Raw genomic sequence first — 20,663 nt, 5'->3', positions numbered from 1 at the left:
GTCATTTTCAAGTTTAATTGATCATAAGTGGCATTATATGCTCTTCAAAACCTTGAAAAGATGGTATTTTGCTCTTCATTTTAAGTCATGCGTATGCAATATCTGCTATAAGAACCAGAGAAGCTATTTTTAAATGGGTTATGGATGAAGGAAATTTAACTTTTGCTCATTTTCTCCCATGCAATGCTATACATGCCTGTCTTTTCCTAGCTGGTCATTGCAAGCCATAAAAGCCAACATCTCAATTAAAAAAAAAAAAAAAAAAAGAAAAGAAAAAAAAAGATATTAATTGATAGAAGGTGGTTTCTTTCCTATAATTTGAATTTTTCAAGCAGATGACTTTGCAGCCCTGGAGAACATAATAGCTGCAGCACTAATACAAGCATTTCCACAGTAACCTGCCAATGTGACTCAAGCATGGCTTGACAGGGCCATCTTCAAGGATGAAGGGGGCAGAGAGGCTTTAGAAATATTCAGTCCATGATTTGGCTGTAAGGGCAACAACTGTAATGTTTTGTGTAACATAAATTTTAATGGGAAGAGGGTGTCCAAACCCCTTAGGCAGATTTGTCAGCCTTGGCCTCTGTGTGTCTGTCTTAATTAATTTTTAGTATTTGCAAAACAGGTTTAGATCAGATTAATGAGACTGTATATGTTCAAAGTAGTAATACTATTTTATTACTGTGTTATTTCATAAAGTGACCATTTTAAAAAAAAGCCCAAAGATCAATTCAGTCTTTAGGTACGTTAGCCAGCATGCCTTCTAACATCTGAGGACGAAGTTGGACCTTAGTAGTAAACAGTTTTCAGCTTCCATAGACATCTTCAGGGACTGCTTTACTGAGAATGAAAAATCATTGATTAAAGAGAGATTAAAATAATAGCTTAGCCCAGAAGATTTAAATTTAATAAACACGCTTATGTATGAAAAACCACAGATTTTGAAGCACAAAGTATGGATGGTCTGTCCTGATTTGACTGGGATAGAATCATAGCCCAGCCATGCTAGGCAGGCTCAAGTCAGCCAGGGCAGCTGACCTGAGTTAGCTACAGGTGTAGCCCATCCCATAATGTCATGGTCATTGTAAATGGGGATGGTTTACTGAGGAGAGGAAGCTGCTGTGGGGGTTCCTGTTGGGGTTCCTCTTGATCATCCTCTGGATCCTCCTCTGGTTTCTCCCTGGTCCTGAGGACTGGATATTCATTTGGCGGAGTACAAATCTGTATATCTCTGTTGGCATTAGTGTTACCTCATTAAAATCTGTTCTCACTTCCATCCACAGGTCTGCTCTCCTTTTTCCCATGATTCTCCTCCCTTGGTTGGTGAGGGGTTGTCAGGTGATAGAACAACTGTTATATCTCTGGGTACAGGCTAGACGTAGACACTAGTCTTATCGTGGTTTCTTTCTCAGGCAATAATCCATTCTCCTAGAGTAAAAAGTCGTATGTTAGTATCTATTAGCATACTTTTTTGTTGTGTGTTGCATCCTGTTTGCTTCTTTTAAGGCTCCCACTTCCTGTACTTCAAGCAATGAAGCAGAGAATCCAAACAGTTTATCATATCGCAAATAAGTGCATGTGTTGATTTAAAAAAAAAAAAATCACGATTTGTTACCTAAAACTTCAGTAGGGAGTTATATCTGTTGATTCACATTCTTTGTCCCTTCTGTAGCACACTTCTGTTTAAACCTAACTAGAAAATATAGTATTGAGGTAAATTTTTAATAAATCTTTGGCACAAGCTACTCTGAATATTCCCTTTTAGCATGCAAGGCCTTTAACCGAAAGAGAACTACCCTAGGCTTTAAGCACTCACACATTGAAAATTGCCTCACATCTCAAGGTATCTCGCCATAATTTGGTGTCATATAGCTGTTATTGCCTGCTCTGTTATAAGATTCCTTTCAATTTGTATAGTTTCTATGGCTGGAATTAGGGTATATGAGCTAAATACTAATTTGTGTGAGATCTTCAGATGATCTATTTAGTTTTAAATCTCAGAACACACAAGGAACACTGATAAGAAAATTAGAATGCGGCATTTTTTACAAATTGATTTATTATAGTTTCTCTGATGAAGGAAAAGGGGAAAAAGAAAATTCCTTCCTATATGCATCTCATTTCTGAAAGGAAAAGGAGGCAATTTGATGAGTGAACTTTACTTTTTTTTCAGTGCTCTGCTAGGAATGCTTGTGGAGAAATGTCTTGTGAAAGTTTGGGGGGGCGGACCAAGAGAAAGAAAAACATTTCTCAGTGGAAGCTCCTGAAGATTCCTAATCTTTTGTCAAACTTTCTTATTTTGAAATGCGTAGCTAACACATTCCATCAGAAAAAATAGCTAAGACAGAGCGCCACTAGATGTGGTCTGAACATTAGCACAAACTTCAAATAGAGTCGTATCCATGATTGCAAACCTCACTATATACCACATGCAACTATGAGCAGCAAGGAGCAACCTGTGAACAGCATCACATTTAGCTCTCGGCCAAAACTACCATGGCTGCAGCTTGCTGATGAATGGAGAAAGAGATTGCAGTGTCTAGATAATTTTCTAGAATTTTTAAAAAACAAACAAACAAACAAAACCCCAACAAACAAACCAAAAACGACAACAACCAAAACCCCACCACAAAACCCTTTGGTACAGCATTTGCAGCAAGAAGTCACCTCTGCTTCCCACAAAAGAGGGAGCACTTATGCGAGGCCGTTTAATACTAAAGGTGGAGTAGGGTCAGAGACTCCAGGTAGTTCCCTAGAGACTCCTCTGCTGCCAGTGGGTTTATAGTGAAATGCACTGAACTGTATCTCTGTTGAGTGAATGTAAAAAACTTTGAAAACAGTGTTTCTTTTTCCAGATGAGTCGGACTTATGCCTTTGACATGTAGTGTGTTGCTTTTTCTTAAAGCATCAAAAGATTCTGTTTTAAATGAAACATTGTATTAATAGTTTTTCAAGTTCTTTTAAATTGCTTTCTATGGGATTGACCCTGTTTGAGTGAAATGAATGACAATTTTCCACTGGTTTCAATGGATATATAATCAGTGGCTATAAAATTACTTAAATTAATCACCATGACATAATTATACCTTTCCTAGGCATGCAAGCATAACTGTTTTAAGCATGGTAACTTATCGTACTATATTCAGGGTAAACTAACCTGTATCTTAGGCAGTGTTCAAAGTCTGCTTTAGTGGACAACACAGAAGAGAGGTTCTTACCACAGTCTGCTGGCTCATATGCTTTAAAAGCAGTAAACTTTCAGTTTTGAGAGTTCAGCCAATATGGGCATTTCTTTAACAGGTTTCAGAAGCAAACTGCTTTAAAATTTGGCTACCTGTCACAGAGTACTTAGCATATTCCTACATTGCAAATATTTTCTTTGAAATGTTACAGTTCTGTATCAATGTATTTCAAGCATTCATAACAAAAAGCTCAAGACTAGTTTTGCCAGATAAAGCTCTGGTCCTTCCTGGAATTTAAGATTGTTGGGTCAGTTTACCCTGTGATTTGTAAACGCAGTCCTCCTCCTAATGCTATTGCATAATGTAGTCACTTAGGGGTCCTCACAAGCATCTGAGAGTGTTGGAGTCACTTAGTACTCTATCTTAATATTTCATTTTTAGCATGTAAATTAAAGCACTGTATGTGTCTGTGCTTAGATATAACTTTATAGCCGGAGAGCAGGTTTATAAAAATGTCTTTTATTTGATTCTCCTTTGAGAAGCCTTGTGCTTCAAAATCTTGCTGCAAAAACACTTAGAAGGTTAGCACAGGTAAAGTTGTCAGAGAAAATGGACATTGTTGTTTGGTAGTAAAATCATGTGTTCCAGATGTGGGCATTTGTTAGTCAGTCTGCTCTAAAATGACATACTGTTGAATCTTTAAAGGGCTTCAGTTTGGGAAAGCAAAATATGATTGGGCAAATTGCTAAAATATTTAAAGTGCAGCCTGTTAAAGCTTTTACTGCGAAGAGCATCACGTCAGAAGTTGTATGTGGTAAAAGCAAGTAATTTGCTTTCCATACTTATGCCAGTCAGTCAGCATGGGGCTCTGTTCCTATCCTTTCTGCTTCATTGCAGATGCTAATAGCAACTCCGATATTTATTTTGGAGGGGTGTGACTAGAAAGAAAAAAACTTTTATGGCTATGATGGTGTCAGAAAGCCCTGTTTAAAATTAAATGGTTATTGGCATAGAAAGAGTATAGAAAATCTTCAAAACTGCACCCAAAATTAAAAAAGTTAACTTTTTTTTCCTTTTCTGCTTTTGTCTAATAATGCCTGCATTGAAAGCATGTTAAAGTGTAAATACATTTATTTTTTTTACTTTTATCCTTCTGTACGCAGCTCTTGGGATATCTTTCCATCCATAATTCATAATATTTTCCACTTATGTTGTTCTCAACTTGTTTTTCCCCAGGCATGACCCCTTGTTAATTCCTGGCAATGAGCAGATTGACAATATGGATGCCAATGTGAAAAAGTATGACTCTACAGGGATGTTTCACTGGTGCCCAGCCAAGGACATTGAAAAGGTCATTTTGGTAGGTATTGATGATAAGTTGTGTTTGAAAAGCAGTTATTTGAACCATAGAACTAATGTCTAATGGATTGATAAATTAATCTCTACTATAATTAAATGCAGCATGTTGAAGTCAGAAACACAGCATGGTGAAATAGAAGTTTGAGTTTTCGTTGAAGAGTTATGATTGTATAAATCTGTGTGCCAAGTGCAACATAAAAATTGATTCAAAATAGAAAATTTATTCTTCGTAAGCTGAAATTTGTGTATTTGGTTTAAATCTTTAGAGAATTATGATTGGAAATATTTAAATGTTTACTTACCCAGTTTACCTCTTTACACAAGGCAGTAATGATTCTAATACAGGCAAGTACTGCTTTGTGTTATCTCTTATTTATTGACATGAATTTTGCTCTCTTAGAACTTCTCTCTCAATTTTCAACATTTCAAGGTGCCCAAATAGGCCAGAGTAAGTAGTACTACTACTCTGCCTTTCTAGCATGTTGCAGTGAGCCTAGTCTGTTTGTTTTGTTTGTTTGACTGGGGAAACCATCAAACTGACTCAAGTAATTAAAAATAATTAGAAGGCCTATAGCAGTCTATTTTGCTCGTTGAAAGCTTCCGCCACTTGGATTCATGTACTTGTACCTAAGAGTAACAAGTAACTAACTCCAGAGCTCATACACAAAACTGATGATATTTGAAATGAACTCCCTGGTGGATCTTCACTTTGTCGCACTGCATAAAGCCTTTCCTAAGCCTGCTCTTTTAGATTTTCCTGCACTGTGGTGTGGTGTAGCTGACGATGGTGACAGCCCTGGCTTATTCTATCAATCAGGGGTTAAAAGCTTGTCCGAACTTCTTCTCAGGGGCTTCTGTAATAACTGTGACATTGCCTGGAATTGCAATATTGGTGTTTAAACAGGCAGGCAAGTAAATTCCAAATTCTAGAGACTGAGCTGTGAGACAGAGTTTGGCTGAACAGCTTTAAATAGTATGCATTTATATGTATTCAGCAGGCAAGGAGGGACAACCCTACTGTACAACGCTGTAATAGAGGTAGAAATCTGCCTTCATGCTCTAAACACATTTAGGCCGACAACCTTTACATGTTGTTCCACTTTGAAAAGTGTTTCTCCAAAAATGGGGCTGTGGAGTGCCTCATTTATTTGCTCCGGGTGATGCCATGTCAATTTTTCCCCTTACCAGCCTGCGAATCTGCAAGTCTGGCCACATTCTTTCTGCTTCATGCATCATCACTAATGAAGACACTGCCAGCAAAATGCTTCCCTACACCTTTTTAAACTCACAGTCCACAATTTATGTCTGCATTCGTATGCATGCAAATTTAACACCATCCTTAGAGGCCACACAAGTACAAATTAGTACGTAATTTGAAGATGATGGGATTTCCCAGGTTGTCTTCTAATTGATATTTGATGATGCCTCAAACAGAAAAGAATTAGTTTTTCTGCCCAAGGTCTGTTTTGGCCCTGCGAGATTCCAGCAGTGTCAGGTAGTAGCAACTTCTTTTGATATACATTCAAATGTATGTGGCTACATACAGATCAATGCCTATAGAATGAACTTTTTAACATAATTTCTTTCAAGACTTGGTCTCTGTCTTGTAAAGTCTGAGTATTCCAGACCCATAGGCAGAGATATGGGACAACTTACATGCTTCACTTGAGCATTTGTTCATGTCTTCTACTGTTTGAATGCCAAGACCACTCTCTTGGTAGAGTTGTATGAAAATCAGTGTAATCACCCCAGAAAAATTTCAAGCTCATGTATTTTTTAACTGGAGGAAACTTCTAATCAGAGTTCCCATTCTTGCATAGTGAACACCTCTGCTACATATTCCAATCTGTATTGCATGTTGCCATGCTTCCATAATTTATAAAAAGGACATAAACTATGGATAAGTGATGGGAAAATTTTGCAGTTCACTGTTGTCTTAGTTTTATTCATTTGTAAAACTTCTGTGTAATGGTACCAAGTGTACAATGTCTTGGCAATTTGGTATCAGTGGATCTGCAGCTGCATGATGGAGAGCAATAATGCTAAGACTGGCTCCAGAAATGAAGGTCGTTTTTTCCTAATGACTTTATTTAATCATCTTGGTGTTTGAGTTGCCTGCTCAACTGACATTACCACTGATGAAATTAGAGCAAAAACTTATTCTTGTCACTGAGGCAAGAAGATAATTCTGAACAACATTGAGATGTTCTCAGTGAGACTTTTTCCATTCTATCTATTCAACAACTCGGGAAGTCCAGTGGGCCTGAAAAGCTAGTATTAGTCACGATCTTGCACACTAGTTTTTCCTTACTGAGAGAAGCTCTGTGGAATGTGGTGGGCAGCCACAGTAAAGCAGAGGAGTGTAGAGCATTCTTTGATTGCTTCTCAGGGTAGTAGCAGTGTGTCCTAAAATAAGAACTTTGACTCTTAAGATAATATGGTCCTCAATTAACAAGATATGTATTACACCAAAAAGACCTACTAAGATCATTGGGCACTCACATTTTTCCTTTTCAAATTGGTCCTGAAAAAAATCCACTAGTGATTCGTCAGCTAAGGCATAGTTTTGCATCTCTTTTCTATAATCCTTCTAATGGCTAAATGCATAGTAGGTTAAATCCTGTTCTTACCTAAACCCATAGTACTTTGATTGTAACTAGAGTCTTAATCCACATGTGTAGAAACATACACAGGACCAGAATTTGGTCCAGTACCATGTCTTCCTGAACACTGAAGGATTTGAAAATAAAAATGAAATTTTCTTATGCTGAGCACGTTTAATGAAGGACAATTAAGGGTAAAATGAACAGCTTCTTTGTGCATGAACAATATTGTCAGTTGTGTTTTTCCTGGTTTAAAACTCAATATATGATTTAAGCTTCCCTTTGTTTCATTTCTCCCTTTTCTTTTTGTTTTGTTGTTTTTTTTAGACTCGAAGTGAAGCAGCGATGACAGTTTTAAGTGGGCATGTAGTCGTTTGCATATTTGGGGATGTTAAATCTGCTTTGATTGGATTAAGAAATTTAGTGATGCCATTACGAGCCAGCAACTTTCACTACCATGAACTCAAGCACATTGTGTTTGTGGGTTCACTTGAATACCTGAGAAGGGAATGGGAGACACTGCATAACTTCCCCAAGGTTTCAATCTTGCCTGTAAGTCCGAAGCCGTATTATTGATACTTTGTTATTTAGGACACCAACTGGACAGATTCATATTGACTTTGATCTGAGGCTTTTTTACTTTTATCTACTTATAGGCCTGAGGACTTAGATTTCCCCTTTACTATGTCTGTGAAAACAGAGCCCTGTGAGACCTTATTAGAAGATGTTTGCCACAGTGTTTTGTTCCTTGTCATCCTCATCGGATGAATTTCAGCTACTTTCAAATGTATTAGCTGTGTTATATATTGAACATTTACTGTAGTGCACTGCATGTAGCCAGTTCTGATTATGTAATTTCACTGACAGAATGACAGTAGTTATTTATGACATTACTTATGTATTTATACCCACAAAACCTTTGAAAAAAAAATTGTTGCTCTATCTACATAGTATCTACCTATATTCATAAAAATTTCCTGTAGGCAGGTCTACTTTATAAGGAACATTGCCATAGCTTTTCATTTCAGAGTCCTACCATACTCATGTATAGAGACATGGCAAAACCCTGACCCTTTTGAAATGATAAAAAGCTCCCATTGATTTTAGCAGGAACCACTAAGACCACAATTCAGAGGTCCTTTTTCTCCTGTGTATAATTACCATTCACTCATATGCCCAAAATGTAGAAACATGAGCTCCAGGACAAACAAATGAAAGCCACCCAAGCTAGTGATCTTAGGTGGTCATAGCTATAAATGACTCACAGAGATGTAGGCAGGAGGGAAACAAGCCCATCATGTAAGTACAAAAGAGAATGCTCTATATGTTACAAAGTGAAGTTAATTTGGATGTTTCTATGAGAATGAAAAATTATGAATTTACTAGTTCTTAATAATTGCATTTCAGCAGTTTAAAATAAATAAATCGATGATGGATGTAACCTCAACTGAATAATTGAGAAAATAGCTATAGAATGGAAAGACTGCCTTCACTTTTTGATTAATTCAGGCTGTAGGTCTTTATTACTGTAGATGCAGTCTTAGTGCTAGCCCTTGGCTTTTTTCTGTAAACTGATCCAATGGATGGTGTCACGAGATTCTTTGCTGTCACAAAAATAGTGTCAATATCAGATTTGGCCAGTTAATATCATTCTCTTCCTGCCAATCCCTTTTAACTCCAGTCACTGTGAAGGCTAAAGACTATGGAATCAGAATTAAGTTAATAATACTGTTGAACTGTGGAGCAGAATAGAATCCAGCTACTACTTCCAAACTATCCAGTATCCATTATTATAATACATAATTCTAGAGTTTCAGTTATGAATTCTGAAGAGGCATTAAGGAAATGTACACCACCTTTACGTTCCCCTGTCAGTTTGCAGCCAAATTTAGATTAGTTTTGGACTAATTTCAACTGAAAGAGCTTAAATAGTTAATGCAACTTTAAAAATACAGAATATGTAAAGGAATTGTATCTTACACAATAATCAAAGGTGCTGAAGACCACACAGACTTCATTACTGCTTTTTCTTTTTCCTTTTTTTTTTTTTTTCTTTAGTCTCTCTGGTGATATAAGGTTGAAAATATCAGCATTACCCTGATCAAATTAAACTAACTTAAAAGTCTACTAAAGTTTCTGAGATCATACGGGTAGGAATCATGTGTTAAAGGGAGGCCACTCAAACTCATTTCCTACTTCTCTGTGCTTTGGTTCACGAGGTAAAACTTGCTGCTGATATCTGATGGGGATGTGGTTACAGCTGAATGTAAGAACACTCGTTCTGGTTTTAAAAATAAAAACAAACCAAAACCAGTGGACGTTTCATTTAAAGTCTGTATTAAAAGAAGCATTTAAGATGCTAAATAAACTCTTAAAAAGTAGTCATATGCCAATTTTTAATATCCTCAGGCAACTTTAATTCTGTTCCTTTGCATAAAATCATTAGGAGAAAGCCTTTAATTAATTACATGATTGCGTACTATTTTTCCCCACAGGAATCCTGCTTCACTTGGTGCACAGTGCAGACACAAAGGGCAGAATTATGGTGGCAGGAATAATCACATCCTAACTTTTGAGTACTTTATAACTAAATCATATCTGTTTGATATACTGTTTCCCACAAGGTTTCATGCCTCAGATTATGGAAAGTAACGTGGAATAGTCAGGCTGGTATCTGAAACTAGGTGGCAGTCACTGAATAAGAATTGAGCTCTGCCTTCACTTCATGCATTTTAAATTCACTTTTGCACTGAATATTCTCAGTGGAGTTCAGGAGACGTTCACCATGAGTGATCAGGAGATGGAAGAGTAGGGTCTTGACTGGGTTTTATGAAAGTTGTGTGACAAGGGGACAGCTTAGTCTTCTCATCATCATTAGGGTCTTTGGGTACCAAACCATGTGAGGTGACATAGCAGAATCTAGTTTCCATTAAAAATCCTGTTTTTCCTGGACCTTGCAGCCCCCCTGACATACCTAATATTCTGTACTAGATATGTGGGCTGTTGGATGTGAAAGGCAAGTGTTATCTTTAAACAAAACTTAATGAGTTAAGTGTCATGTCTCAGTTGTGTTAACTATGAAAAAACCCCATGGACTACCACATTTAATTTTCGTTATTGCATTTTCTGATTGAGAACTGTGGAAGCAGGGAATGTTGCATGAGTTGTGCCTATTAAGATAAAGTCTTGTTTCTGTTTCAAAGGGTTTAATCATACAACTTCAAAGACCAGTGTGTTTTCCTTCTAGAAGCACCAAAAACATGCATTGAAAAGGATTAACCTTTTTTGTGTATTGCTTCAGGTAGAAAAAAATAGCTTTATACTGATTGCATTTCAAATGTGTAGGACACACAATGCTTTCCTGTTTAAATTGCTGTTCTTTTGCCCAAGACCGTTGTGACTTGGTAGTAGATAGACATTTAAAACACACCCCTTGTTATATTCAGAGAGCCAGAGGTTGCCACATGATAGCAACTTAAATCAGGACAATTTCAAGTCACCGATGAGATGTAGAATGCTGGCATTATTCCTGTTTCTTGTTTGTTAGTAATAGCTTGACTGAGTATCGAGACTGAACCTAAAATGCTGCCATCAGCACCAACTACCCTTTAGATTAGCACACATCTCGTATTCCCTGGCACGTAGTTAGACCAGCTTAATGTCAGAGCATAAAAAAGATACTTGTTAAATAATTTCCCAAAGCTCCTTCTCAATCTTTAATTTGTTTTTCCTTTTTTCCTTTCCTGCCCCCCCCCCCCCCTTTTTTTCTCTGTGCCGAAGGGTACACCATTAAGTCGGGCTGATTTAAGGGCTGTCAACATCAACCTCTGCGACATGTGCGTTATCCTGTCAGCCAATCAGAATAATATTGATGATGCTTCGCTGCAGGACAAGGAATGCATCTTGGCGTCACTCAACATCAAATCTATGCAGTTTGATGACAGCATCGGGGTCTTGCAGGCTAATTCCCAAGGTAAGGACTGCCCTATAATACTTCTTTGCAGTGCCTACAGGGGACAGGACCTGGCAGGAAGAATATCCCTCACTCAGTAATTCAAAGAACCCTACATCAACTTGCTTGACAGTTAAACCTGCTGATTGGTATGATGGCTTTTAAAGGGACCGTCATGTAGTTTCTCGGCTACATCACAAAGCACATCTTGCAGAGGAAAAATGAATGAATGTGAAACTGGCATTCTTTCCCATTTTAAAATTTTCCTAAAAAAAGATATAAAGTCACTGCTTTTTCACCTGCCCTGCTCTGTGGATTTCTTACCGGGGCAGTTGCTGTTATATAGCCAAAGATAGCTTCTATTCACTTCAGGATACCTGAAGCTTCTGACTAACATGATTTCTTTTTTTACATAAAGCACATTGCAACCAAAGAGAAAAAGAGCTGAATAATACAAGCCAAAAAGAAAAATAAAAAACCCAAGAACTTTAAATAGTCTACAATTCCTGTGACTTCTTGCTCAAAAAGCCACTTAGAATTAACTCAAAGCTGATTTCTTCCCATGGTTTCACATGTACTCATCCTATTTAAGGACATTGTACAAAATCCTTCAGTGTTTTCCGAGAGTGGGGACTGATTCATAGGTAGCCAAAGGCTATTTTACACCAACTGTGCCTGTGTAAGGCTTCCGCAAAGCAGTCATAAGCACCCTGGCAAAGACCATCAGTGTAAAAACAATCATCTTCGCATCCCTGAAGGGTCTTGCAGCTTATACAGCTGAAGTCGTACCTTTGATAAACCTGTTAAGTTCTGCAGTAAATATTCCCTCTGAATCTAGCCCTGCTACAACTGTGGGTATAGGAAGGGTAGTCCTTTGGTCTGCAGTTTACCCATGAGCCTGATCTAAAGATAGCTTTTGCTCAAGGACTGTGAGAACTAAGATTGAGTTCAGTTTTTCCTCTTTACACTCTAATCAGGAAATAGGAATTACAAGCCAAAAATCAGAGGCAGCACTGTAACTTCTTGAATACATGGAAAATTCTTTCTTAGAATCGGCAATAAAACTGTGGAATTTAATATTGGAGTTAAATTGTATCAGGAAACTAAAAGTTTGAAATTTTCAAAGTCAGGTTGCGTAGTTCTCTGGGTAACAAGTAAATTTAGAGAAGAAGAGGAAGGAAAATGTTTTTTCAGTCCCATGGGTGTTTGAAGTTTTGAATCTGTGGCCTGGAAGCGATACAACTCCAAATATTTTAGAGTTCTTTCCTTAAAAATTTGTGAGACTGACTTGCTCGTACTGTGATAACTTATAGTCATGATAAGGAAACTCATTGCAGAAGTGGAAGACAGGCATGGAGGTTCCTTGTTTTGCTGATTTAGACCTGGGATTTGAAATGTTGTATCTCAAAACCAAACCGGTACTTTCTTACCAGGCTATTGGCTGTTCTTTGGTGGTTCTCTCTGTCTCCTATCACACATGTAATTAAAATAATCGAGACAGAAACTGTTTACCTCTTCCCCTTTCCTCCCTTCTTCACTGTTCTCAAGCATCCTTCTTTTGCCTGTGCTCAGTTATTGATATTTCCAACAGTTGGCTGTTGTATTTTACCTCTGGGAGTACACTGGACCTTAGACCATCCCTGAATGATGATGGAAAACCTAACAGTCTTGTGTGCCACATGAACACCTGTCATTTTTTACTCTCCATCCTTGGCAATATTCAAAACCTGAGTGTATAAAGCCCTGCAGAACTTGATCTGACCTCATTTATGACCCTACTTTGAGCAGGAAGTCAGACTAGAGACCCTCTGATGTCCCTTCCGACCTGAATTGTTCTATGGTTCTATAATGTCCAGGTTGCTGCTACAGCATAGCCCATATAGGTCAGGAAGCGTAGGGTGGCGCCATGGTCCAAATCCCTTCAGCCCTATTCAATGTCACTAATGCAGAGAAGTAGAGGCACAATAAGTTAGCATATGGAAATTTTGGACATTTCTTCAGGTAAATATCAGTCTGCATGAAAAAAAAGTGACTCTTTCTCTGTAGCTTTCCTGGGGAAACAGGGCATAACATAAGGCAGGTAACCAGATGCCTGTTTTGGTTTGGAGCACTGACTAGGGAGGGGTTCTTAAAAACTCAGTTGCTTCAGAAAATTATTATCTTCCCAGTAAAGCCTTTGCTTATGGTATCCACAACTCCTGAATTGGTTGCATTGCTTTCAGTACAGTAAATTTTCTTGAAAGACCTTGAAATCAATGCTTAGACTGTCAGAATCAATTAGATCAGTAGACAGCACAAACTTTACTGGAAACATTACCCAGTGTGACATATTTGTCTATGAAATGCAGCTTAAATATACGGTGGACACAACTATCATGACAATTATATAAACCAAGTGATTCACATTTTACTGATCAACAAGCAGCGTACTAGAACCACCTCACAGCTCCTTACTGGTAATTAAGTACCTTTATTTACAAAGCAAGTTGTCATTTTACTCTTGCTTAAACATTTGTGTATTATTTGATATACTTATTTATCTTTAAAACATTAGCTGGTACAAACCTTAAGTGTTGTAATCTGAATTTTTCTAGATCTGAATGATGATTTTGAATTAAGACATTCCTTACCAACACCATCCTTTGAAAGAGCGTTCTGTGCTGTTCTTTTATGTGACTCCTACTGCTGACCATAGGAAACACTGACATTAGAAAATCTGGGTGTGTGGAAGCATGTCAGTTGACCTGTGACAGGGTGTTGAAAAGAGAAGAAACAGGCTGAGAAACATATGGCTAAGGCGTGAGATTTTTGGTGAGGGAATTAACAGCGTAATTTTACCTTTGCTATTCCAAGGAGTAAGCTAATATAATTCTGTAGTCAACTGAGCAGGGAATCTCATATGAAGACCTGATATATAATTTATGTTTATACCTCTGAAAGAGAAAAAAAATAGTCATTTAATTGAAAGGTTATTGAATGCACAAGGATCTTTCCAGTTTTTATCTTTGACTATTTCATTCCAGTGTCAGACAATAGATGATGTCAGTTCAAAAAGTGCACCATAAAAAGCACCAGAAAAACCAAAATCATTGGCCAATTCAGGGCCGTATCTATAACCTCTTTGTTCTAAGTTGGTTGCAGAAAAAGTTCCCACAAATTTGGCAATTTCATTCTGTTTTCCCCAAAGCCTCACCCTTGTCACTACTTAAACACTCAAGTCACTTCCAGTCCTAGGCATATAAACATTCTTCACTAGCCAACCTTCTGTATCCATCCAAACATGCCCTTTCCAAGTGGGGACATAGCATTGCACCAACAACTGGACCCAGGTGCAATCTGAAAGGAAAGGCCGTGTAGAAGGAACAGGTGGGTGGACGTATGACAGCAAGGCTTCCTGGTAGGGAAAGTTCTGTAACAATAGGACTGCCAATTCCCAATGGATTGAGTTAACTGCTGAAAGAAAGTCTACTGTATTAATCTGGTTTGTACCAACAAAGGATTTTCTCATTACTAGTTCAAGATTAACTTAATATGCACACAGCCATTGCTCATGCAGGAACAAAGACTTGCTAGTGACTCCTTATAGTGTTAAAATATTCCCAGACTTTTGGACTAGGAAGCATTAATTATCTGGACCTTCTATAAGTAGTGTGACAATGCTTTTGTCCTCTGGTCTGCCTGCCTTGAGTCCTAACTGATCCTGCCAGAATTGCATCTTAACCAACTGGAGTGCTCTGCCTTGACCTCCTGAAGAAGAAAAAAAAGAGCTCACCGTTCCAAGGCACAGAAAAAAATATATTCTGGAACAGAGCTACAAAGGACACTGGAGTACCCAGAGTGGATGACAGTAAACTATCTTAATTGTCAAATCTATGTTCATCATCAGCTGTCTAGCAACATGACCAAACACATGACTACAAAAAACTGTGAACTGAAACAAGGTGCCTTCCTTAGAAGGAAAAGCTTGCTAACTGTTCTGGAAGGATTTGCTAGTCTCCTTTCCATAAAATGTGTAATTCTACTCAAAAAGAACAAGAAACTCTTTCAAATTGGACCTGTGTTGTTGAAAGCATTCTCATCACTGTCTGCATTGAACGTTTCAAAGCTGACTGGGCAACTCCTTAGGCTCACTAGGGGTTAGGAGTGCAGACTCTGATGTCCTGAAAATGAGCTTTTGGAAATCATCAGGGCAGTTTGTTGCCTTTGGGAGACCTAGATTCCAAGGACAGAAAGGCCGAAGCGTATCCCACTGAAGCTGCAGCAAACTATCACTTTCATTAAGATATCTCAGCTTCTGAGATACAAAATGCTGTAAAGTTGGAGCTTGCCCCACCTCTTCACAAAATGACTCATAAACTCAGTCAGGTGTCTTATTTGTGACAGGGGAAGTCCTGTTTTTATCTTGCAGTTCCTCTTACGCATGTTGACTGACAGTCTTCCTAGAAAGGTTTGTAAAGAGGTATGTTTGTGGTGGAGAAAAAGGTCACCCTCAGGTACTGGAGATTTGGTTTTATTGTCCCTTAATTCTTCCTGATTCTCATTATGTCCCCTCAAATACAAAGTGAGATTATTTTATCAAGAAGTGTTTTGGAGAGAAGACCAAAGAATATTAGATGCATTTTAAGCATTTGTGCTCCTTAGCCATAATATTTTTCCAGAGCACCCAGGAAGACTGAGTCTGGCATGGGCTCTCCCTTGGCAGTTCTGTTGAGAGAGCTCTAGTAATTCTCCTTTCCTTCATTCTGTTGACCTTTCCATCTTTTCTTCTTCAAGCAGCATCTATTGACAGTTCCCATTTAGTTTTTTGCGTTTCTCATATTTTCTTTCAGAGCCTTACATTGTGGGAATTTTGTTTGTTGTTTCACCCACCAGATGCACAGGGACCAACACAAAATATTTTCCTTCAATTGTAACTAAAACTGCTATTTGGCTTTCTTCCCCAAAAACAAAGACAATTGCACTTAACTGTTTAGAGATTTATAAATACTGTACCAGAGTAGCCTCTGGGTAGAAACTTTAGATATCTGACTCAATGATTTCCTTTTATTGGATAGTGATTTAGATCTTGAGTCCTATATAATACGAGCAGTACATTTCATTAAAAAACACTTACTAAACAATACAGAAAAGTGATCTTATGGCTCCAAGCAGGTCTAGTAACATCTTTCTATGCACATTACAAGACAGATCACAGTACAGCAAGGTAGATGCATTTCAGCATAGTAACAATTGCAGCTGTTTTCTGAATGACTTCAACTTAGGAGAATTTTTCCTAGGAACACTGTTTCAACACAGGAGACATCTTTTTAGGTCCTTCATTTACAGTTCTTGTAATAGATCCTCTAACAAGAAAAAAATAAAGAGGAAAAAATAAAGAGGGGATGAACTCCTGGGTAATAGGTCTTGTATATCATGGCAGGATTCTTCTGGGGAAAATTCTATAGAGTAAACATATTCAGAATTTTACACGCTGACTTTCAAGCGTAACGTTGCACAAGCTAAAATAACCTTGTACAAGTTTAGTTTCATTTGATCCAGTTCCCTTAAAAAAATCACTTGTGGCTTCATCATTTTTTGTTGGAGCTGGCTTAAACTTCAATTGAAAGGACAAAAAGAGTTAGCCACTGAGTTTCATTAGATCTATTTCACAATCTGTGGATTAATTCTTTAATTATTGCAATTTTTGATGGACATAGTCTTGCAACCTGCTGCAAGAAATTTCCTATTAGAATGAATTTGAGATCTACATTCCATTGTGTTTGTAGGTAATATGGTCTTTTTCACCTCTACCAATTAATAATTCTTAACTGTTTTATCTCTGAAATGTTAGCAAAAGAGAGAGAACAATAATAGTATCAGCATTGCAAGTGAGAGAAAATTCTTAAACAAGGGGAAAGGATAAACACTGTTTGAGATGCTTGGTTAGCAAAGGTTTTGTGTCACTGTCAGAGATAACTGCATTGTAATGGTGTTAGAGATGTTTTTTATAAGTTCAGAACAATAGTTTTGTTCCTGAAGGATGTTTTTTTGGTGTATGTTAAATTTTATTTCTCTTATTTTATAGTAATTGGATTAAGTTTTAAAGTGAAGATTTGAGAATATATGGTTTGATAATCAAAGATGCAGTTACTTTTTAGGCTGTTCTGGAATTTAACATTCTGTGGTAACTCCAGCACTGTTTCCTATGTTTAATTTGTTATATTATGACAAATGTAGAAATAAAGAGCCTTACTTTCAAATACAGAAAATCAAACTCTACTTAAGCCGGCTAAATAATTTCAGAGTTTAAGGAGTTACTTAACTACCTTAGAAAAGCATATAAGTAAATGTAGAATATTAAATATAGAAGTAATATTAAAAATAAATAAATGATAGTACTGGCAAAAAGTGAAAGATTTAGAGTAGGTTTTTTAGGTGTCTTTGAAAATCAATGTACTTTAGACTGCAGAATGCTTGTTATACTTAAAGATAGTTCGTAATTTCCTAAATCACACAGATATTTTGAAAATTTTTCTCCTAGAAAGTATCAGTCCTACCAGTCACATTTGCAAAAATGGCAAGTGGCGAGTGTTTTGTATTTATGTCAGGGTCATTGGTTTGTAGGGATTGATAGTTTAGTGTAGGGGTTAGACTTGATTAAGGAGGTTTTTATGCTATGTGTTTCTTTATGCTCTTTGCATTTTTGCTAGCATCAGTTGTTGTAAATGACAAAAATAATAATCCAATTAACAAAATTTTCTACTTGGTTAGTTGGTTATTGTTTAACTAACTGAATTTTTAAATGTTTGTTGTAGTTCAATTTCATTATTATTTTTCAAAACAGAGGCCATCCTAAGTAATGAAGTTATTAACTGAAAAATGAGATAAGGCTATCCTAACTTCCCAGCACATGTCCCACATCACCATTTGCTCACAAAAAAAAAAAAAATCCAATTTTTTACGATTAGATCATTGTGATAAATAACTCAGTATTACCTCTTTGCAACATGCACATAATTTCTTACCCTGCTGAACTAGATGGATCAGCTGATAGCTATTATTTATTTTATGGTAGCACACTGGAGCTCTAGATGGGATTAAGAGCTTGTTGTCATAGTCCTGATATATACAAGAATAAAATATGGCCTTTGCCCTGGCAAGTTTACAGTCTGATGCCTTGCTTGTTCCAAATCTTAAGTTATGTGCTCGATGTTATACAGGTTAATAAATCTCTCTGACTTCAATGAAACTATCCACCTGTGTAAAGTTAGATTACGTGCGAATCTTTGCAAGATTTGGACTTAAATAAACTAAAGAGGCTGGGTGGGTGAAAGGCTGTTCACTTAACTTCGTTTCCTGTGCTATAGAAGCCATCTATGTTAGGACCTTGCTAGGCTTCCTGCTTTCTCAGGAAATCCTTGACAGGAGAGTTCCCAGCCAGCACTTGTTTTGTTTCTTGTATTTTCCTTGCAGCTGGATACTAACATTAGCTGCCAGAACTTACACACACAGAGAACACTTTCCTGTCTCTCTCTAAGGTTTTCTTAGGAAGCGAGAAAACTATGAAGAAAAGAGTTTTTCCGTTCTGTTGCTTCTAAACTAAAAATGTGTTGGGGAATGGCTGGAGAGACATGTTTCTTTGACACATTTTCCCTGTATTTGAAAAATGCTGTAAGGTCCGAGACAAAATACCTTCAAGCTTTCAGAATTGCCTCTTTCTCCTCTGCTCTCAAGATACCTTCTGTTTCAGCCAGAGGAAGATCAAACCAGGCAAAAGAGGTAGATAGTACAGTAGATCAAGCACGTGATTTTGCACTTAAACTTTAAATATATTTAACCATCGCAAGACTCTTATGAATTCATGGTGACACTATTTTATTATTATTTGCTGTTCAGCATCTTGAAAGCAAACCCCCTATTATGGAGGTGTACTATTTTGTGCATTTCTGATGCTGAGAAATAAAAAAACCCCGCTCTTTTTATGAGCATTAATTATACACCAGGCAAGGAAGCAATTGCCTCTATGTTATGAAATATTAAATCAAAATGCTTCCTGTTCCCAGATGTCCCAGAGATAAATACAGCAGTATTTTGAAGCCCCACTTGGAGCTGTTTTGCCTGCAAATTTATAGTTTTGTCTCCATTTTCAGAAAACCCTGTTTTATATGAAGTATAGCACTCTTGGTAGTTTTTAAGGAGCAAACTCCTCTGGAGTTGCCTTTGTAGGCAACAACTCTTATGTAGATTGCACACAAGGGATCTGAAGTTGAAAGGCTCCTTTAAGATGACAAATGGGTTGAAAGTGTTATTGTCTTTGATTGCATGCCTTACATCATCTGTATGTAGGAATAAGAGAGCTATACTTTATCTTTAGCCATTTTATAAATATTTAAGTCCTTATAGTTGCCTAAAGATATTAAAGCATATTTTACAGTAGTTGGAATATAAATATTATATATAGCACAAGATACCAAAGTAGTTTAATGAATTCATAATTTTCTGTTCACTTTTATTGGAATGTGTTTTATGTTCCAAAACTTCCATTTAAAGAATAAGAGACCATTCTGCTCCCTGACAAGATGTGAGCCAGTAGTGAATGTTATCAAGGTTGCTTTAAATGATGATATGGGACTTCAATTAGCAAAAAGAAAGGGAACATGGGTATTAGAATGTACTACAACACTCTCTGTGTTTTAACTTTTAAAAAAGTCTTTTTTAAGAAACCACTGGGGTTTTAAGTCTTTAATAACCTGTAAGGTGTTTTGCTTCTCTATTTTTTTTAGAAGTTCTTAATTGCAGACGGAGATACGTATCTAGATCCAACGATAGAAAAATAATTCCTTTTTAAATTTGAAGTTTAGTTTCTAAAATAACCAACCATAAAATCTTGTGACGTTAAATGTATAAAAGGTCTTATTTCATGGCTCCTTGAATACAAAAGTGTGTTGAGTTTATAATAGTGAATCTTTCAAATTCCCATAAAATAAAAAATATATTATTTTTAATATTTCACAATTTCACTATTTCCCGGAAGGAGATCATGCTGGGTAGTGCTTGCTAATTACCCACAACAAAAGTAGACACACAATGCTGGTAAATTACTTGACCCTTTGAATTTTAATGAGACAACAAGGATTTCATGAAGTGATGTTGTTTCACTGGTTAATGGTGTCAGCAATGTTGTAATTGTAGGCTGAGGCACATTAACTGCACAACCACATGTAGGAAGGGTTTCTCTTGACATGCCCTTTGGAGAATAGAACAGGGTATTATCATTAAGCCTATGTCATTTGCATGCTGCTAATCACTTACTTTATTATCTTGTGTATCCATTGTCTTTCTTTAATTGCTCTTTAAATGAAAATTAAAAATAGTTCCAATGCCCAAGATACTTGTGATAGCATCTTGATTATGAAGATAACTTCAAGAAAATGGAACATATAGATAACATATTAGGGGATTACAAGATAGTTTGAAAGTTATATACCATAGCAGGCAGTCTCATGAGCGTAATTCTGGTATCTTTCTTTGCTTCAGTATGTATTATTTGTTCAATAAATGGTTATTTATATGCATAAAGGTTTGTAG

The 20,663-nt window shown here is 37.0% G+C and overlaps 1 protein-coding gene across 15 annotated transcripts in view; it reads left to right on the top strand.

Annotated features, from left to right (window-relative positions):
- KCNMA1 (potassium calcium-activated channel subfamily M alpha 1) overlaps window positions 1-20,663 on the top strand; it is a 518,713-nt gene that overhangs the window by 458,427 nt on the left and 39,623 nt on the right. For all 15 annotated transcript variants that reach the window (XM_086466778.1, XM_086466776.1, XM_086466775.1 and 12 more), the window contains 3 exons: window positions 4,419-4,542; window positions 7,472-7,696; window positions 10,925-11,117. In XM_086466778.1, the coding sequence (XP_086322904.1) occupies window positions 4,419-4,542; window positions 7,472-7,696; window positions 10,925-11,117 (542 nt within the window). The remainder of the gene's footprint in view (window positions 1-4,418; window positions 4,543-7,471; window positions 7,697-10,924; window positions 11,118-20,663) is intronic.

The sequence above is a fragment of the Leptosomus discolor genome, chromosome 6 (assembly GCF_034619465.1).
Source record: "Leptosomus discolor isolate bLepDis1 chromosome 6, bLepDis1.hap2, whole genome shotgun sequence".
Lineage (NCBI taxonomy): Eukaryota > Metazoa > Chordata > Aves > Leptosomiformes > Leptosomidae > Leptosomus > Leptosomus discolor.
Note: the sequence above shows the minus strand (reverse complement) of the source record. Positions and strands in the feature narration are given on the sequence as shown.